General features: G+C 38.7%; 1 protein-coding gene across 4 annotated transcripts in view; it reads right to left on the minus strand.

The window, feature by feature from the left end:
- Window positions 1-16,270, minus strand: part of VPS41 (VPS41 subunit of HOPS complex) — a 169,802-nt gene that overhangs the window by 69,004 nt on the left and 84,528 nt on the right. For all 4 annotated transcript variants that reach the window (XM_050937689.1, XM_050937690.1, XM_050937688.1 and 1 more), the window contains 4 exons: window positions 13,475-13,594; window positions 10,525-10,671; window positions 9,264-9,330; window positions 1,323-1,420 (listed from right to left, as the gene is read on the minus strand). In XM_050937689.1, coding sequence (XP_050793646.1) covers window positions 1,323-1,420; window positions 9,264-9,330; window positions 10,525-10,671; window positions 13,475-13,594 — 432 coding nt within the window. The remainder of the gene's footprint in view (window positions 1-1,322; window positions 1,421-9,263; window positions 9,331-10,524; window positions 10,672-13,474; window positions 13,595-16,270) is intronic.

Below are 16,270 nucleotides of genomic sequence, written 5' to 3' on the forward strand. Positions count from 1 at the left end.
AGGTCCCTCAGATTGAACTACTCTATTCCCCCTTAAAGACATGGCCCTCTCCAGGTCACAGCAGAGGTATATAGGCAGGACAGCAAGAGGAACCCTTCACAGCATCTGCTTGCCTTCTGTATGTTTGCTTTGGCCAATAAGAGAGGTTCAGTTTGATCAGCTTGGCATCTTTCAGATGCTCTGCATTCGTGTTTCCAAAAACACAAAACAAATGCAATTACATGAAAAATCTCTCTCTGCTATGATCTACTGTTGCTTTACCAGAAATTCTCTCTTTCCCTCCTTGTTCCCTGAAGCAGTCAGAATTTCTTTCATCTTTCCCATTTACTTCTTGCTTTATCCCAGCTCTTTTCTAATACTACTTTTTCATTAAGAATGACTTCCAATTTCCTTGCTTACTAGCATTTCACCCTCCCATTTCCTTTTTCATTTGTTACCTTGCTTTCTTTCAAAAAAGACTCTCTCTCACACCAGAGGAATTACTGTACTAGCTTTCTCAGGAAAAGCTGCTGTGGCATTTTTTTTGGCCTTAAAAATAAATAAATAAATAATCTGACATCCTGCAATAGGGCTAGAAGCTAACCCTATTGATTTCAATAGATTTGAGCATTAGTTTGAGCCTACAGCATTTCATTGCCTAGCAACATGTGCACCAAGTTGCTTAAGGTTACTATAGCGATGACTGTCTAACGCAGGCACACTATCAAAGAGATGATCAAGAACACCTGCCACACTCATATCAGAGCTTCAAGGGCTTTCCTTTCCCCACTTTTTACTGTGTATTCTGAAACAAATATATGAAGCAGGAATGGATGTTTCCCTCCTGGTACTGATGTTAATTCCAAGTACTATATATTTATAAAAATATACAGTGCACAAAACAGATGTCTCAGAGGCGAAGGAAACAATCAACTGCTCTCCCAGTAATTTCCATTGCTGCGACCACACTGACTTCTATTGTTAGAGCTGATCAACTTCACTCTCTCATTCCTGAAAATGCACAGTGTCAGCAAGTTGCCCCTCCCTTCAGCTGGATGTATCCTTCATTCTCTCTCATACACAAACACCAGAAAAGATTGAGAGAGAGGCTTTCTTTGTCCTTCCCAAGGAACAAAGGAGACCAGACAGCAGGGCCTCTAAAAGATAAATACACCAGTATTCAACATAACCTCTGTAGATCTTATTTTATAGGTCAAGGTAATCGATCCATTGTTCACTACAGACTAAGCTAATGAAGAATCATTTCACAGATAATCATTGTGTCTAACTTAAACCTGAGGAGATTTTGCACTGCTGTGCAACTCTAACGCCGAAGTAATTACCGTTTTCTCAGAAACCTCCTTTACGTATGAAAGCACAACAAGCTGGTCGCAGAGAGGTGCAAGTCCACTGATGTAGAATTCAGTATCGAACTGGAAAACTGCAACACAGGAAAGAGACAGATTTATAGAAGAGCATGATCCACTCTCCAAGAAAAACATGGATCTGATTTTCAGAGGTGGCCAGCTGTGCATGCTCAGCATCTCAAATAAATCCAGCCCAAGGTATATAACAAGCCTACAGTACCCCTTATTAGACTCACTGGGTGACAGAAGATTGCAACTTGCAAATGAAACTAAATTAAGGGTTAGGAAAAGAAACATCTTGGGCTCCATCATATGCTATCAATAAGACATTTGAAATAAGAGGGGTCATGTGGATTTTCAGTAGCTGATCGCATAATACAACAGGACGCAGAGCTAGAGGCAGAGTTAGTGCAGTTTACACAGAGTAGTAAGAACATTTTCCTATGGTCATTAAATTGTGGAAACTCACTTAATGGTGCCCCCTAAAGCTATCGGTGTGATATATGAGAATCCTTAAGCTTCAATGTGATTTTTATAAGCAGAATCAAGATTTAAAAAAAAAAAAAGAAAATGTTAGCTGATATTTCCTTCTTTGGCCTGATGTGTAAAACTGAACATGAATTTCCAAGATCACTTCTGAACCCAGGGAATTTGAATGCTGACTGTAATTGTGCTCGGGGATGGGGTTTCAAAAGACAGTTGAATGTTTATTTTTTTAAAGAAGTTTTGTTTCAGTATACAGTGAACCACAGCAACATTTACCTCACCTGAAATGGAAATAAATTACCCTTTTTCCCCCCTACTCAGTTTACATTTGTAACATTTAACATTAGGGAGCATATTGCTGCTTATTCTCTCTTTGATCCTTGACCACCACATGGGTGACATAAATATACACAGAGAAGAAGATCTGTAAGTGATTGCATTTGGACTAGAAAGGTGCATTCTGTATAACCCTAGATGTAGATCCAGGGCACAGTGATTTTCATTTCCATTTTAGAAGAATCTGAGCATAGATAATGAATGTGTTACCACTAGTTACCACTAATTTAATTAGAACAAGAAGGAAATGCACTGTAATCTTGAGTGATAAAATAAAGAAAGGGCCATAAAATAAACGGGGAGGAAAGAGGAGAAATAATCTCCCATTAACTAAGAAAAACCGCTATGAAATAAGAGTTAAATGTAACATTTGTCTCTAAAGGAATAAGCAAATATATACAGACACTGTGATATCATTGTGGGATGAATGCATCACATAAGGTTAAACATTCAAACAACAATATCCCTCGGTAGAATATGCTGCCATTTTTAATCCTCTATGCAATTATTTTGTTCTGTCCTGCAAGATTGACAATGCTGCTCAGAATATATCACGTTTTGAGTGCAGATTTTAGAACAGCTAATGTCAGAAACATTATCTACATAATATATCTTGCTCCTGACATTCAATTTAGCATTTAAGGACTGAAAGGAATACTCAAAGCAGAGAGTAAGAACTTGAATAATACAAAACAAAATGGACGAAACGAAAAACATTGGTTACAAGGAGGGCAGAGGAATATTTATTGACAACTTATCAAATGGTGGCTAAAGAAGAAGTCTACTGCTCTGAGAGACATTTTTAAAAAAGATAGGATTCAGTTTGGGGGAAGAACATGGCACTTAGTGACATCTTTAGAAAGAGAATGGGTAAAACATTCTAAATAATCTAAATTCCATTGACTTTCAAACGAGACTACAGTTCCTAGAGTAAATTAGGCACTTTTGAAAATTTTACCCTATTTGTCCACTGAGTGGTGAAGATGGGATAAACCAAAACAGCTGTTGGGCAAGAATGTTGCAGTAAGTTTTGTTCTCTGAGTTTCATTTTTCTGGTTTCAAGTTCAGCTTCTCTATAGCTCATCCTCCTCAAGAGACCTTATTGAAATACAATGCTATAGTTCTCTTGCTACGGCCTCGAACAAAGAACATCTAGTACAAATGCTTCTTGTTTAGCTGATAAAAGGCTTTGAAACAGCTAATCAAAATTAGGAAGGAAATGAAACTAGTTTTTAACAGTACATGAGAGGCCATGCATCAGAAAGCAAGGACTCAATGGGAACTCCGCCTTTTCGCAGAAGTACAATGAAATAGTCCATACGAGAATCCTATATTTGTACTCAAAGGCAGCAGTGTGCCTCTACAGTTCACTGTAATTCTTTTCCTGAAATTATATCATGTCCTATGGGAGCAATAAAGAGACTATCTACTGACTGAGAATGCATTCAAATGACATTCTAATAAAACATTATTTCACTTGAGTTTCTATAGGAGGAGCACTTTATAGGATATAACTGATACCAAATGTCAGCTCCTCTGTGTACTGCAGACTTGGCATCAGTATAAGTTTTTGCACAGGATACACAAGATGGGTTTTCTACCTGGATCTCACAACCTCAAGGAGGGTTACAAACTGGTTCCATGGCTCACAAACACCACATGGGTAGGATGGGAGAGAAGGTGGTCTCAAAAGGTGGTTGTAACATGGGAAGGTTCAGAACTAGTGGGGCATCTGACAAAGTGAGTATTCATCCACGAAAGCTTATGCTCCAAAATGTCTGTTAGTCTATAAGGTGCCACAGGACTCTCTATTGCTTTTCATAGATTAAAAAAATCACTAGTCAACCACTCCTAACCTGGTCTGAAAGAGACAAACTAAAGGACTAAGGATTTTCACTATTTCAATGTAAAATATGATTTCATTAGCTAGGGTTAGGGCTGGTTAGTACCTGTCAACACTGAATTAGCTGGGTGTGATCAGAAAGCAAAAAATATAATGCTAGATAAAGCTAGGGTTCTATTAAACTCTTCATGATTAACAGCTGTCACTTTACTGGATATTGATGTAGAGTGGAATCAAATGGAAAACTTGCTCTTAAACCAAAACACTTGTCATTACTTTAGACTCTCAAATTAGAAATGGAAGAGAACAATTAGGTCCATCCCCTTGGCAGTGCAAGATGGTCCCTATATTAAAAGATGCAGTGCACAGTGTAACGTCAGCAACATTGAGATTTGCTGCATAACTGTACTACCCAGAATACACAGCATTTCTGAAACATTTACATCACTTTCGTGGAACTAAGCAAATCTTTACTTACTTCTTTCCCAATACTGCCAAATATTTAACTTTGTGAAATGTAGCAACATATTGTAGTACTGCTGAAAACATTCCATACTTTTTATCTCACAGTAATGAAGTCAATGGGAACATTTCCCACCATTTACAGCATATATTTGTCCAGCCAGAGGCCTATAGTTAGGGCCCTACCAAATTCATGGTCATGAAAAACGCCTCATGGACTGTGAAACCTGGTCTCCTCCCATGAAATCTGGTCTTTTGCATTCTTTTTCCCTATACTATACAGATATCAAAGGAGGAAAACCAGCATTTCTCATATTGGGGGCCCTGACCGTTGCAGGGGCAGGGGGAGGAGGGTCGCAAGGTCACTTACTTATCGGTTGCCTTCAGAGCTGGGTGGCTGGAGAGCAGCAGCTGTTAGCCGGGCACCCAGCTCTGAATGCAGCAACCCACCAGCAGCAGTGCAGAAGGGTGGCAATATCATACCATGCCACCCTTACTTTTGCGCTGCTGCCTTCAGAGCTGGGTGCTGGAAATTGGTGGCTGCTGACTGAGGGCCCAGCTCTGCAGGCAACAGTGCAGAAGTAAGGGTGGCAATACCATACCATACCATCGTTGCTTCTGCGCTGCTGCTGGCGGCAGTTCTGCCTTCACAGCTGGGCTCCCAGACAGCAGCTGCTGCGCTACAGCTACCCAGCTCTGAAGTAGGGGTAGCAGTACTGCACCTCACCTATAGTAACCTTGCGACACCCACCCCCCAACTCCTACAATTACAAGGATGTGAAATTTCAGATTTAAATAGCTAAAATAATGCAATTTATGGCTTTTTAAAAATCCCATGACCATGAATTTGGTAGGGCTCTACCTATAGTCCTCAAGGAAATCACATAGAATCCTTGTCATCTTTTGCCGACAGATTAACAGAATTTTAACAGCTAAAAATATTGATAGCCTCAAAGGTGAGCTTTGCTTCACAAAAGTATATTGAATGGGAAACTATGGGCAACCTCAGCAACCAACAGGGGAGGAATATGGCAGCCTTCAGATCACAGTATTAGCCTCACTTATTTCATCAGGCATTTTGCTAATTATTAATATGGCTTTTTTATCATCATGTGAGGCTAAAAAGGGGTAATAGCAGTATTAGTCAACATGGGTTTATCGTATGGGTAGTATGGTGTTTTGTTTATTTATTTTTATGGCTTAAGATGAAATGTTTACATAAATAAACAAACAAGTGTCCGGAGGTTTTATAGATCAGTTAGAACCTGGACTTGGAGTAAGAACCTGGGGTGAAATTCTGGCTACCATGAAGTCTTTAGGAGCTCTGCCACTGACTTTAAGGGGACAGGGTTTCATCTTACATTTTACTCTCAAATACCACTGAATGACACTGAACAAATTGCTTATCCTTTTGTGTCTCAGTTTACTCCTCTGTAAAACTAGAGCAATCCTTACCTACCTCAAGCGGATTCAAAGAGAATTACTTAATGTTTATGATATGTTGTGTGATCTTTGGTGAAAGGCATTATGTAAGTGGAAAATATTAATTATTTCCTACTCTTTAAAATAAGCATCTTATATTGCTTTTTAGGTCTTTGCTGAGGAAAGGATCCCTATTCAGATCAGTGCATAAGCACATGGTCAACTTTATGCATATTTAGAGGAATTAAACAAGTGCTTAAGTTCTTTCCTGAACTGCAGCTGTAGCATAAAAAAATCTATGTTTTTATGTACATGCTAAAACTCTAAATGAGTGTTAAAGTTTTTTTTTTAATAAAAAAGTAATGCAGAAGCAAACGACAATGGGAATGGCTTAGTGTAGTGTAACAAACAGCAAGAACTCTGACATCAGACGGAGTAAGCACTGAGATCAAAAACTCTTAAAAGCTCACAACGGTCTTTAGTCCAAGTTAAGCTTGTAATTCAAAACCAATACTTTCTAATTAATATGGTACCTTCACTGTGGTAACTGACAGAGCTTAACTGAGACAATCAGCTCATCTAATAAACTGTTACCCAAGCAGCAACATTTGTGGAGTTTATCTAAGAACCATGCAAGCAGTGAATTGCAGCATTTAAAAAATCAGACAAAAAAGATAAAATTATTACATCATCATTGCTACTAAACTGAAAGATACCAAGTTACTGCTGCAACATATGCCTGAACATCTGAAACCTGTCCAGATGTTTGATTTGATTTCTCTAAGGCATAAACAAGGCATCAGTATTTTAAAAGGAGAAGTACAGCTAGAACAGTTTAGTATCATTTTTCTCTCATAGTATGGGATAGCCTGGTTTAGAAGCAAGACAGATGCCACCTTTACTTCCATCACAGAATGGGATGACGAGAGAGAACTTGCTTTATAATACTTGGCATCTTTGCTTCCAAGGTAAAATTTAAGGAGCAGGAGTTGTTCAGTTTCCTATTCAACAAGCTGTAAGCCACTGTAAAATGTTTACACTCTCTTTATGCCGATATAGTTTGTACTGTTACAAACACATGAACTTCTGATGCACTAGGAACATGACTCTAGAGTGGTGCAAATCTGAGCATTCTTAACCTTCAAGGAAGAACTGTTATCAGTCCTGTAGGTATCTTGAAGAGCAAAGATCCAAGTGTGACGCGTCATAGTCCACCTCTGGGATTCATTCATCATGTGAAGTTTGGGCAGCGGAGGAGAAGCCTCAACATGACAACAGTTAGTATGTTTGGTTATTTGGTTTGAGTTTTTACAAAGTAAGATGCCCAGATGTTAGGACGAAACTTGTCATTCAACCACTGATGGTAGTTTCCTGCTCACTGAATTTCATTTGCTTTAAGTTCTGTGCACTGAATGCACATAGTGTAAGAGTACAGTATCTTACTTGACATACTAATGTTTTCTGCCAAAAATCAAACTGGTTGCTGTGCTGTACACTGAGATTACCAGATCTCATTATCTAATACCTCAAAGTAAAATTTAAACTACAATAAAACTGAAACTGATGCCACTGTATGATACAAGGTTCTTTAGAAAGATCTTCTAAAAGGTATCAAAAGCTATTGTAATCTCTACTGAGACTTGAACAAATGATGCTCCCCAACCTTATGCCCATATTTTAAGAGTGTTGTTCAGAGCATTCAGCAGAGCTATCTCAGTGCTGTGACCTGAAACCAGAAAGGAAAATCTCAAGCAGATTCTTAACAGGTAAGTGAGATAAAACACTGATCCTCAAATATATACTGAAGACACTGTGCTGAAAGAGGTAAAATCAAGAAGTTCCCTCCACAAAAATCTCTAGCCTTCAGACATGTGTCTAGGTAATTTGATAAGAGCCTAACTTTTTTTTTAAATGAAGTTCCAGAAGACAGAGTCAAGTAAGGTCAACTACCTGTGTATATATTACAATCACACCTGAAAAACTGAAAGCTGTTTTTGATCATTTATTATATAAACTATCCCATTTTATTATTTTCTAAAGGGGAAACCCAAAAAGCTTTTGGGTACTGAAAGATCCAGATGATCTGAGAGTGGAACACAAGGTTAAACTTCTCCTTCTACTTATGATTTTCTCATAAATTATATAGTTCTCCATTCAGATGATTCTGTAGGGAAAACAGAACGGTGTCAATAAACATGTTTTGCAATCTTTGTAAGTCAGTTAATTTTCAGGTATTCCATCCTCTCAAAGTATCCAGACTTCTTGCATCTGCAGATGGAATCTGAGGATCATCCTGGTTAATTTTCAGAATTTTTCTTACAGATCTAGCCCAATCAGTACTAGTTGGTAAATACAGTAATATATTAAATTATGACATTTGCCTGAAATCACTATCAACATGAATAGTACAAATTTATTTCCTGTGGAATCACTTGGTTCAGTGTCCTGAAGTTAGACAACAGAGAGTGAAATCCTGCTCAATGGAAATCAATAGGAATTTTACTATTGATTTCAAACAGGGCCAGGCTGGAAACCAATTTTGTATGGAAACCAATTTTGTCTAATCCCATGCCTTCATAACAGAGAACCAGGTAAGAGCAGGGGTTCTCAAAGTGTGCATGCATTGCTTCCACATATCCACAGAGTTGGTTTTGTCACAATGGGGTGACAGCTTTCACTCTTTCAAGAGGTTATGCTTCCTGCTAGTCACAGTCCAGAATAGAAATATCTTCCAGGGACTCTGGGGGCTTCTTAGTGTTTAATTAAACAAAACAACCACTCCCTCAACCTTTTTTTTTCCATTCTGCTTTGTACCCTGCTTCATGCATCTGTTTGTCAGGGTTTTTTTCCATGTATATTCAATGGCGACCAAAGTTACACACATGACCAGAACTGAAAGGGTAGCAAAATGGAGGCAGAAGCAAACTACAAAGCAACCTGAGGACATTGGATCATTAGAGGCTATACTACACTGTGCCCAAGAGACAGAAAATGGAGGGTGGTGGTGAGCAAGGTAGTCAAGCAGCACATAGCTACCTGAGATGATGTGGGATTGGGAAGTTAGGAGCTATGGCACAACCAATCTGTTTTAAGAAAAGGGCCACAACACGAAGTTTCAGACTCATGGGGTTACAGAACTCCGAGCGTTCCCAAGACAGAGTTAAGTAAACTTCACAGATTAAAAACAAGAAGGCCTTTGTGTTATTTCAAATTGCTACCTCCAAATGAGACACAGAGAACCTAACTGCTACTGCAGTTATTCATTCTGAAATGAGAAAACAAGCCTTCCAAAATTACATAATATTGACATTTATCTGTGAAAACCTTTTCTCTTATTTTTTAAAAAGACACAACTTGTGGGGTCATACTTATTTCTACATAGCGGCTGGGCAGGTCTCGCATTTCACTGGCATGCCGTTCCTTTACCGAACATATCTAGAAAACAAAGATTTTATTCAGTACTATTCATCTCAAACTATGTTGCATTTTGAAGCACTTAGAGATATATGCATTATTAGAGCTTTAACATAGCCTGGGCTTTGCATTGTTGTAAGCTGGGCAATTACTATTTACCATTATCACTTAGAAGGAGACCATTAAAAACTGATGGAGCTGCAAGAAAGTGCTACTGTAACCCACAGCCACACAAATAAACGTTGGAGGAGAAAGGAAAAATGACTCAATTTAAAGTCTGGTTGCTGTGGTTCATACAGATTAGTAACTATGGGCTCAGTTTTTGTGTCACCTCCTTCTTCCATTGAGTGGCCCCTCAAGCTTTTCAGTGGAACTAAAGTATTGCTCACTCTGAGTAAGTATGGCAGAACCAGGCCCTGTCCATTTGTTTAGCTGATTTACAAAGCATTCTTGGTCTAAGTGTTTGAATGTTATGAAACTGATACAATTTGCAAATATAAAAACAGATGCAAAACTTTTAATTAAACCTCATAGTACAGAAAAAACTCTTCCAAGATTTTAATGTCACAAAAAAGCATTTTTTTTAAATTATGCGTTTCCCATCTCACTATATCCTCCCCCATACCATTTGCTCATACCAGCCATTTTTAAGTTTCCCACTGAGCACTAATATAGCACTCTGTTATTAGAAAGCATCTAACATGCTTGCAACAAACTTATCAGGTATGAGTCACAGCAAATCATACATGTCTCCAGTGCACGTGTTTAAAATGCAAGCTCCCTGCTAAAACAGGATTGAAAGAAAAATATTCCTTTTCACTTCCATGGCTGAAGGAAACTGTGTGTCCATTTCAGCAGTCACAAAAAACCCACCTCATGACAAGCTGTTTCTGCTTACGTTAATAAAAATAAATGAATTCGACAACTCTCTAGGTGCTTTCAAAAGAGGTAATCTCTTGAAGGCACAGAAGAGAAAAATTTCCCCGGGGATTATATACACCATATGTACAGAGAAATCTGTCCGATCACTGGTGTCTGTCATTACTCCTCCTCATGAGGGTCAGCCCAATGATATTTCTGTGGCCACAGGAGTTCTGCACGCAGTTGTCAAACCAAATTCCATTCTTTTCAATTGTCTTTGCTTTTCAAAACTAATCTTTTGTTTTTCTGTCTGTGATAACAGCAAGCATTTATTACAAGGACAGGTAATTATACCTTTACTGAAGTTCCCCAGCCAATAATCAGTGTTAAATTATCTTTCCAGCAAAGGCTGCAGGGATACATATCTGGGCGAAGACTTATATCATCACGAGGCACATTGGTAATTCTTTGCTTGGAGATCATGTCAAGTATCTTCACACCCTGGAAGTTAAATACAATCCAGTCTTACTTACTATGCCATCTCTCCTACAAACTGCATCTCAAAACATTTTGTGGTGTTCGGCATTACATGACAACATATTCAATCTATGGCATAAGTTATAGCTGTGTCAAAAGAATGTATAGAAGAAATATGTAAGTGTTCAATATTAAGACCAACACAACCTAGGAGAAGAGAAGAGAAATTAAAGAGGTACAAGCAAGGGAGAAATATTTTAACCCATTTAATAAGTGGTAGGATAGGATACAGAGACACAGTAATGAGGAAGAGAAAAAGCAGGCGGACAGCAACATCTGAGACAGAAGGCGCTCTAGAGCAGAAGGATCTTGTGGAATTGTGGGAAGGAACAGAGAGAAGGCAGGGGCTGGATGTGCAGATGGAGTCAGGAGACGAAAAAGAGGAGCATCAGCACCACTGAAGTAGAAGACAATGTTTTTTAAAGCAAGCTAAACTCAAAATTTAAAAAAAACAAAAAAACCCCACCACAACCAAAAGAAATAGAACGTACCTAGTAGAAAGCTGCAGTGTTTCTTTTACTAAGTTTGCTAGCAATTACCCACTCTAGACGGAGAAGCCTAGTGAGGTTTGCAAATTTGTCTGGATATTTTTGAGGAGAGCATGACCAGATACAGGTAAAAGGTGCTATTGGTTAAGCCTCTCCATAACTGTTGCTAACAGCCAAGGAGGAGACTCCACAGAGGTTAATGCTGTTTTAAGCAGCATTATCTCTCCCAGTGAGATCTCTTTCGCTTTATCTGCAGGCAGAGAAGATGATGATGCTACGAAGGACAGCCAATCCCCTGCTCCAGCATCTCTGAGACCAGCCCCACCTTCAAAATCTTGCTGAGCCATGCTGGGGAGCACTAAGAATTCCCTAGCATGTGTTAACATAGCACTGTTTGAAAGAGAACAAGTTAGTGCACCACACGCTAATGAAGACCAACATTTACACCCATCTGGTGAAGACTAAAGCACTGTGTAGACAAGCCCTTAGTCTTTTAGCTCAAACTGAAAAAGTTCAAGCTCTTAGCTCTGGAGGTTCCCAGTAGATAAACCCTGTGCTGCTTAACTGTAAGCCTTGTAACTAGTTCATGCTGTCTGTGGCTCAGGCACAGAGGGGAACTATAGATTCAACCTCGTGGCTATTTCAGAATATCAGAGGTCCAAAAGATTTGTACACATGTCAAAAAGAACACAAGGGGAGAAGACGACCAACATGGTAACACAGAGACAGTTATGAGGACACAAAAGGCATTCTATAAAGTGGACTCAACAGTACGGAACACTAACTGCACTGGATAAGGAGTACATTGGAAATTAAGAAGGCTAAGAGAAAAACAAAGGGTCAAGAGTCAAATATATTAATCTTCTGGAGGGCGAGCATCATTTCACTTTCAACATAAGGAAAAACCTGGCTGTGACCTTTTGTCTCTGATAGATGGCGTTCAGCATGTTATTAGTATTCCATGTTCCTATGCGGTACTCTCTAGAGACACCTCTCTTCAACTGTCAGATCTACTCCCAGCAGAGTCTCATAGAATAAATATTTTAATTGCATGGCTCTGAAAAGAATGGACCATCAGCAGTGGTCACGCAGGAAGACAAAGCAGCCATTGAAGCTGCACTCTCCAGCGGTAGTTGTCCAGAAGAAGCATGTCACCAGTACATCCATGCAGCAGATCTGGCAGGCAATGCCTGTTGATTATATATAAATTAATTCTAAAAATGGATCAGAGCAACTACGGAAAGAAAGTCATTGAATACTTCAGCTTCAAAAAGTAACTAATAGAAAAAGGGTAACATATTCAAAAGGGCTAAAATCCCATTTTCATAAGTGACTTGGGTTCCTAAGTGCCTAAGTCACATTTGAAAATGAGACTTAGCTGCTTTTGAAAATGCTACCCACACTAACTATTCGTGACTATTGGGCTTTGGCATTTTACTCAATTTAGGCCTTGACCTTGTAATTTGATATGCAAATGTAGGTGAAATTCCATGGTCTGTGTAATCCAGAAGATCAGACTAGATGTCTACAGTGGTTCCTTTAGGTCTTAATCTATGAAATTATATTTTTAGTAAAAAGAGTCGATTTTCTGCTAAATATTTTCCAAGGAGGACTCCCAAAGGCCTATCCCAATTAGGAATTTAAAATAAATAAATAAATACATAAAAAAAAAAAATAAAAAAAAAGATTGCACCCATGGAACTACACTGATGTTACACAGGTGCAAACCTCAATGTAGACACCATTCATCGGTTTAAAGCAGGGCTCACAATAATGTGATTCAGTATGGCGGTTTCTCAGTGCAAAAAGCACTGGTATCAACCCTGCTTTCCACAGGGGAAGGGTGCATCTCTAATACAGGTTTGCACAGGTGTAAGTCTCTACAGTCCTTCAGAAGAATACAGCAATAGTCAGTGTACTGAAGAAAGAGAGAGAAAATTTACACACCTCAAAAATACATTCTTCTCAATGTTTGACTGCATTAATATTCTGAATAATGGAGACAAATGTTTTAATAGATATCAGAGTAGTTTATAAAAAGAGCATTCTGGCAAACTGACACTTTAAAATGCTTCAAGTATCAGCCAAACTTGATGCAACAATACCAGGTAATTTTCCATGTATATTTACCAGAGATGGCAGATACAGTAGTCAAGTATCAGAGGGGTAGCCGTGTTAGTCTGGATCTGTAAAAGCAGCAAAGAATCCTGTGGCACCTTATAGACTAACAGACGTTTTGGAGCATAAGCTTCTTCAGATGCATGTCAGTAAATACTTACCATATTATTGGCCCAAGCAATTAAGTGTCCTCTCCACTTTACATTTCTTATGTTTCCTTCTCCTTCATGTAAAACAGAAGGCTTCCATCTGTTCATCCAAGTCTTCTCATATAACAGCAACTGTGGAGGAGTATAACAAAACCATAGTTCTGTGAAGTAATGCTGTATATAAAATGAAACTTTTTTTTGATTAGTAAAAGTATTTCTAAATCTTTGTGTTTGAATTGGAAGAGGAAAAAAAGTGTCATCCAACCAAACAAAAAGAGAAGCAATAAGGTCAACTATTTTAAATAGTTTCCAATGTCAAAGCAATACATTTATTATTTCAGAATTAAATCTACTTTAATAATAATAATCAGCTCTTATATGGCACTTAAATGGCTTTGCAAAGGAAGGTGTAATTATACGTGTGTCATAAACAGATAAGTAAGAGTTAATAGAACAGAAGTACTTCATATCTCTTTTCCCTGTAAAGGGTTAACAAGATCTGTAAGCCTGGCTGTCACCTGACCAGAGGACCAATCAGGGGACAGGATACTTTCAAATCTTGAGGGAGGGAAGTTTTTTGTGCTGTGCTGTTAGTTTTGGTTGTTGTTCACTCTGGGGGCTCAGAGGGACCAGACGTGCAACCAGGTTTCTCTCCAATCTCTCCGATACAGGCTCTTATAAGTTCAGAATAGTGAATACTAGGTAGATACAGCGAGTTAGGCTTATGTTTGTTTTCTTTATTTGCAAAAGCGTATTTGGTTGGAAGGAGTTCAAATTGGTATTTTGCTGAAAGGATTTTAATTTGTACTTGTATACTTAGACTGGGAGGGTGTTCCCAGTGTCTATAGCTGAAAGACCCTGTACCTATTCCATTTTAAATTTACAAAGATAAGTTTTACTGTTTCTTCTTTCTTTAATTAAAATCTTTTCTTGTTTAAGAACCTGATTGCTTTTTTATTCTGGCGAGACCCCAGGGGACTGGGTCTGGATTCACCAGGGACTTGGTGAGGAGAAAGGAGGGAACGGGGAGAGAGAGGCTAATTTCTCTCTGTGTTAGGATTACTGTCTCTCTTAGGGAGAATCTGGGAGGGTAAGAGAGAAGGAGTGGGGAAGGTGCATTTTCCTCTCTGTTTTAAGATTCAAGGAGTTTGAATCACAGTGATCTTCCAGGGTAATCCAGGGAGGGGAAGCCTGGGAGAGGCAACGGTGAGGGAAAGGGTTTACTTTCCTTGTGTTAAGATCCAGAGGGACTGGGTCTTGGGGGTCCCTGGGCAAGGTTTGGGGGGGGGAACCAGAGTGTACCAAGCACTGGAATTCCTGGTTGGTGGCAGCACTACAGGTTCTAAGCTGGTAATTGAGCTTAGAGGAATTCATGCTGGTACCCCATCTTTTGGACGCTAAGGTTCAGAGTGGGGAATTATACCATGACAACCTGTCATAAAGGTGGGGAAATCAAGGCACAGAGGGATGTGAAGTGATTTGCTCAAGTGTCAGCACGTAAGCGAGAAAACAGAGAATAGAAACCAGATCTTCTGACTCCAGTCCACCAATTTAACCATGGGACCATTACTCCTTTCATCCAATAGGAGATTAGACATAGCTTTTTATATGTATGACATAACTAGTACCACTCAAGCAATGATATGTAGGCTTCAGTCCCATGATCTGATCCTTACAGCCATTCAGAACCATCTTTATTTCAATGGGGCTGTACATAGGTATACAGGTCCACCCATGCAGATTAGATTGCAAACTCTTTGGGAAAAGAATCTTGCCTTCTGCCTATAAGAAAGATTTCTATTATATTTAAAAAACATATACAAAAAATTTAAAAGCGGCAAAAAGTCCTGTGGCACCTTATAGACTAACAGACATATTGGAGCATGAACTTTCATGGGTGAATACTCACTTCGTCGGATGCATGTGGTGGAAATTTTAAAATAATTTCTGAAATTGGTAAGCACTTCACAACAAAAGAGAAATAATTCTCAACTAAATGAAGATTGTTTCCAGGGCAGCCCAACTCTTTATCCATTCCAGTGTACTCTCAGTACATTTGTATTTAATATGGTTTTTAACATTTCTGGAGGTGCTGTCAGTTTATTAGCAACACATGAAAAAGTCAAAGTTCCTGCCCTAGAGAGTTTACAGTTTAAGGCCCCAATCCTACCAACATTTATTCACATGAGTAACTCAACTACTTCAGTGCGTAGCTCATGTGCATACAACAGGACTACTCATATGTAAAGTTATTCCCTGCAACGACTCATGCATGTATTGAGGACTAACTCAATAAACTAAAAAACCAAGGAAACATTTCAAATGCCAGAAACTATTACAGACAACCCTGACTACAGATGGAACATTTTTTCTCTAAATGCTTAAATGATTTGGATGATCAGAGATGATTGTTTTAAAAACACACCTTTATCAGAAACAAGGCTTCAGGTGATAGCTATACAGACTGCATGTCTTTTGAATGACCACAAGATGGCATCAAAGACAGATATTTCCAGAAAAAGTTTGATTGGAGGCAGAAAATGGAAGTTTTATCAGCTCGTTTTACATGTCAAATGCACTGCAGAGAGAACACTTTCTAACGTAACACATGCTTTACAATCTCTCCATCCTGAAAATGAGATAATTTCACTAACAGAGCCTACAAAGTAGTGACACCTGTCAATGTCTTTGGATAATTGTTTCTTTGTTCATATAATCTATGAACAAGTCACAAACAAAAGAACTTTAAGTGGCATGAATCATTTAGCTTGGCTGCTTTAATATAAAGTTAAGCTAAACTGAAAAATA

This window comes from Gopherus flavomarginatus, chromosome 2 (assembly GCF_025201925.1).
Source record: "Gopherus flavomarginatus isolate rGopFla2 chromosome 2, rGopFla2.mat.asm, whole genome shotgun sequence".
Classification (NCBI taxonomy): domain Eukaryota; kingdom Metazoa; phylum Chordata; order Testudines; family Testudinidae; genus Gopherus; species Gopherus flavomarginatus.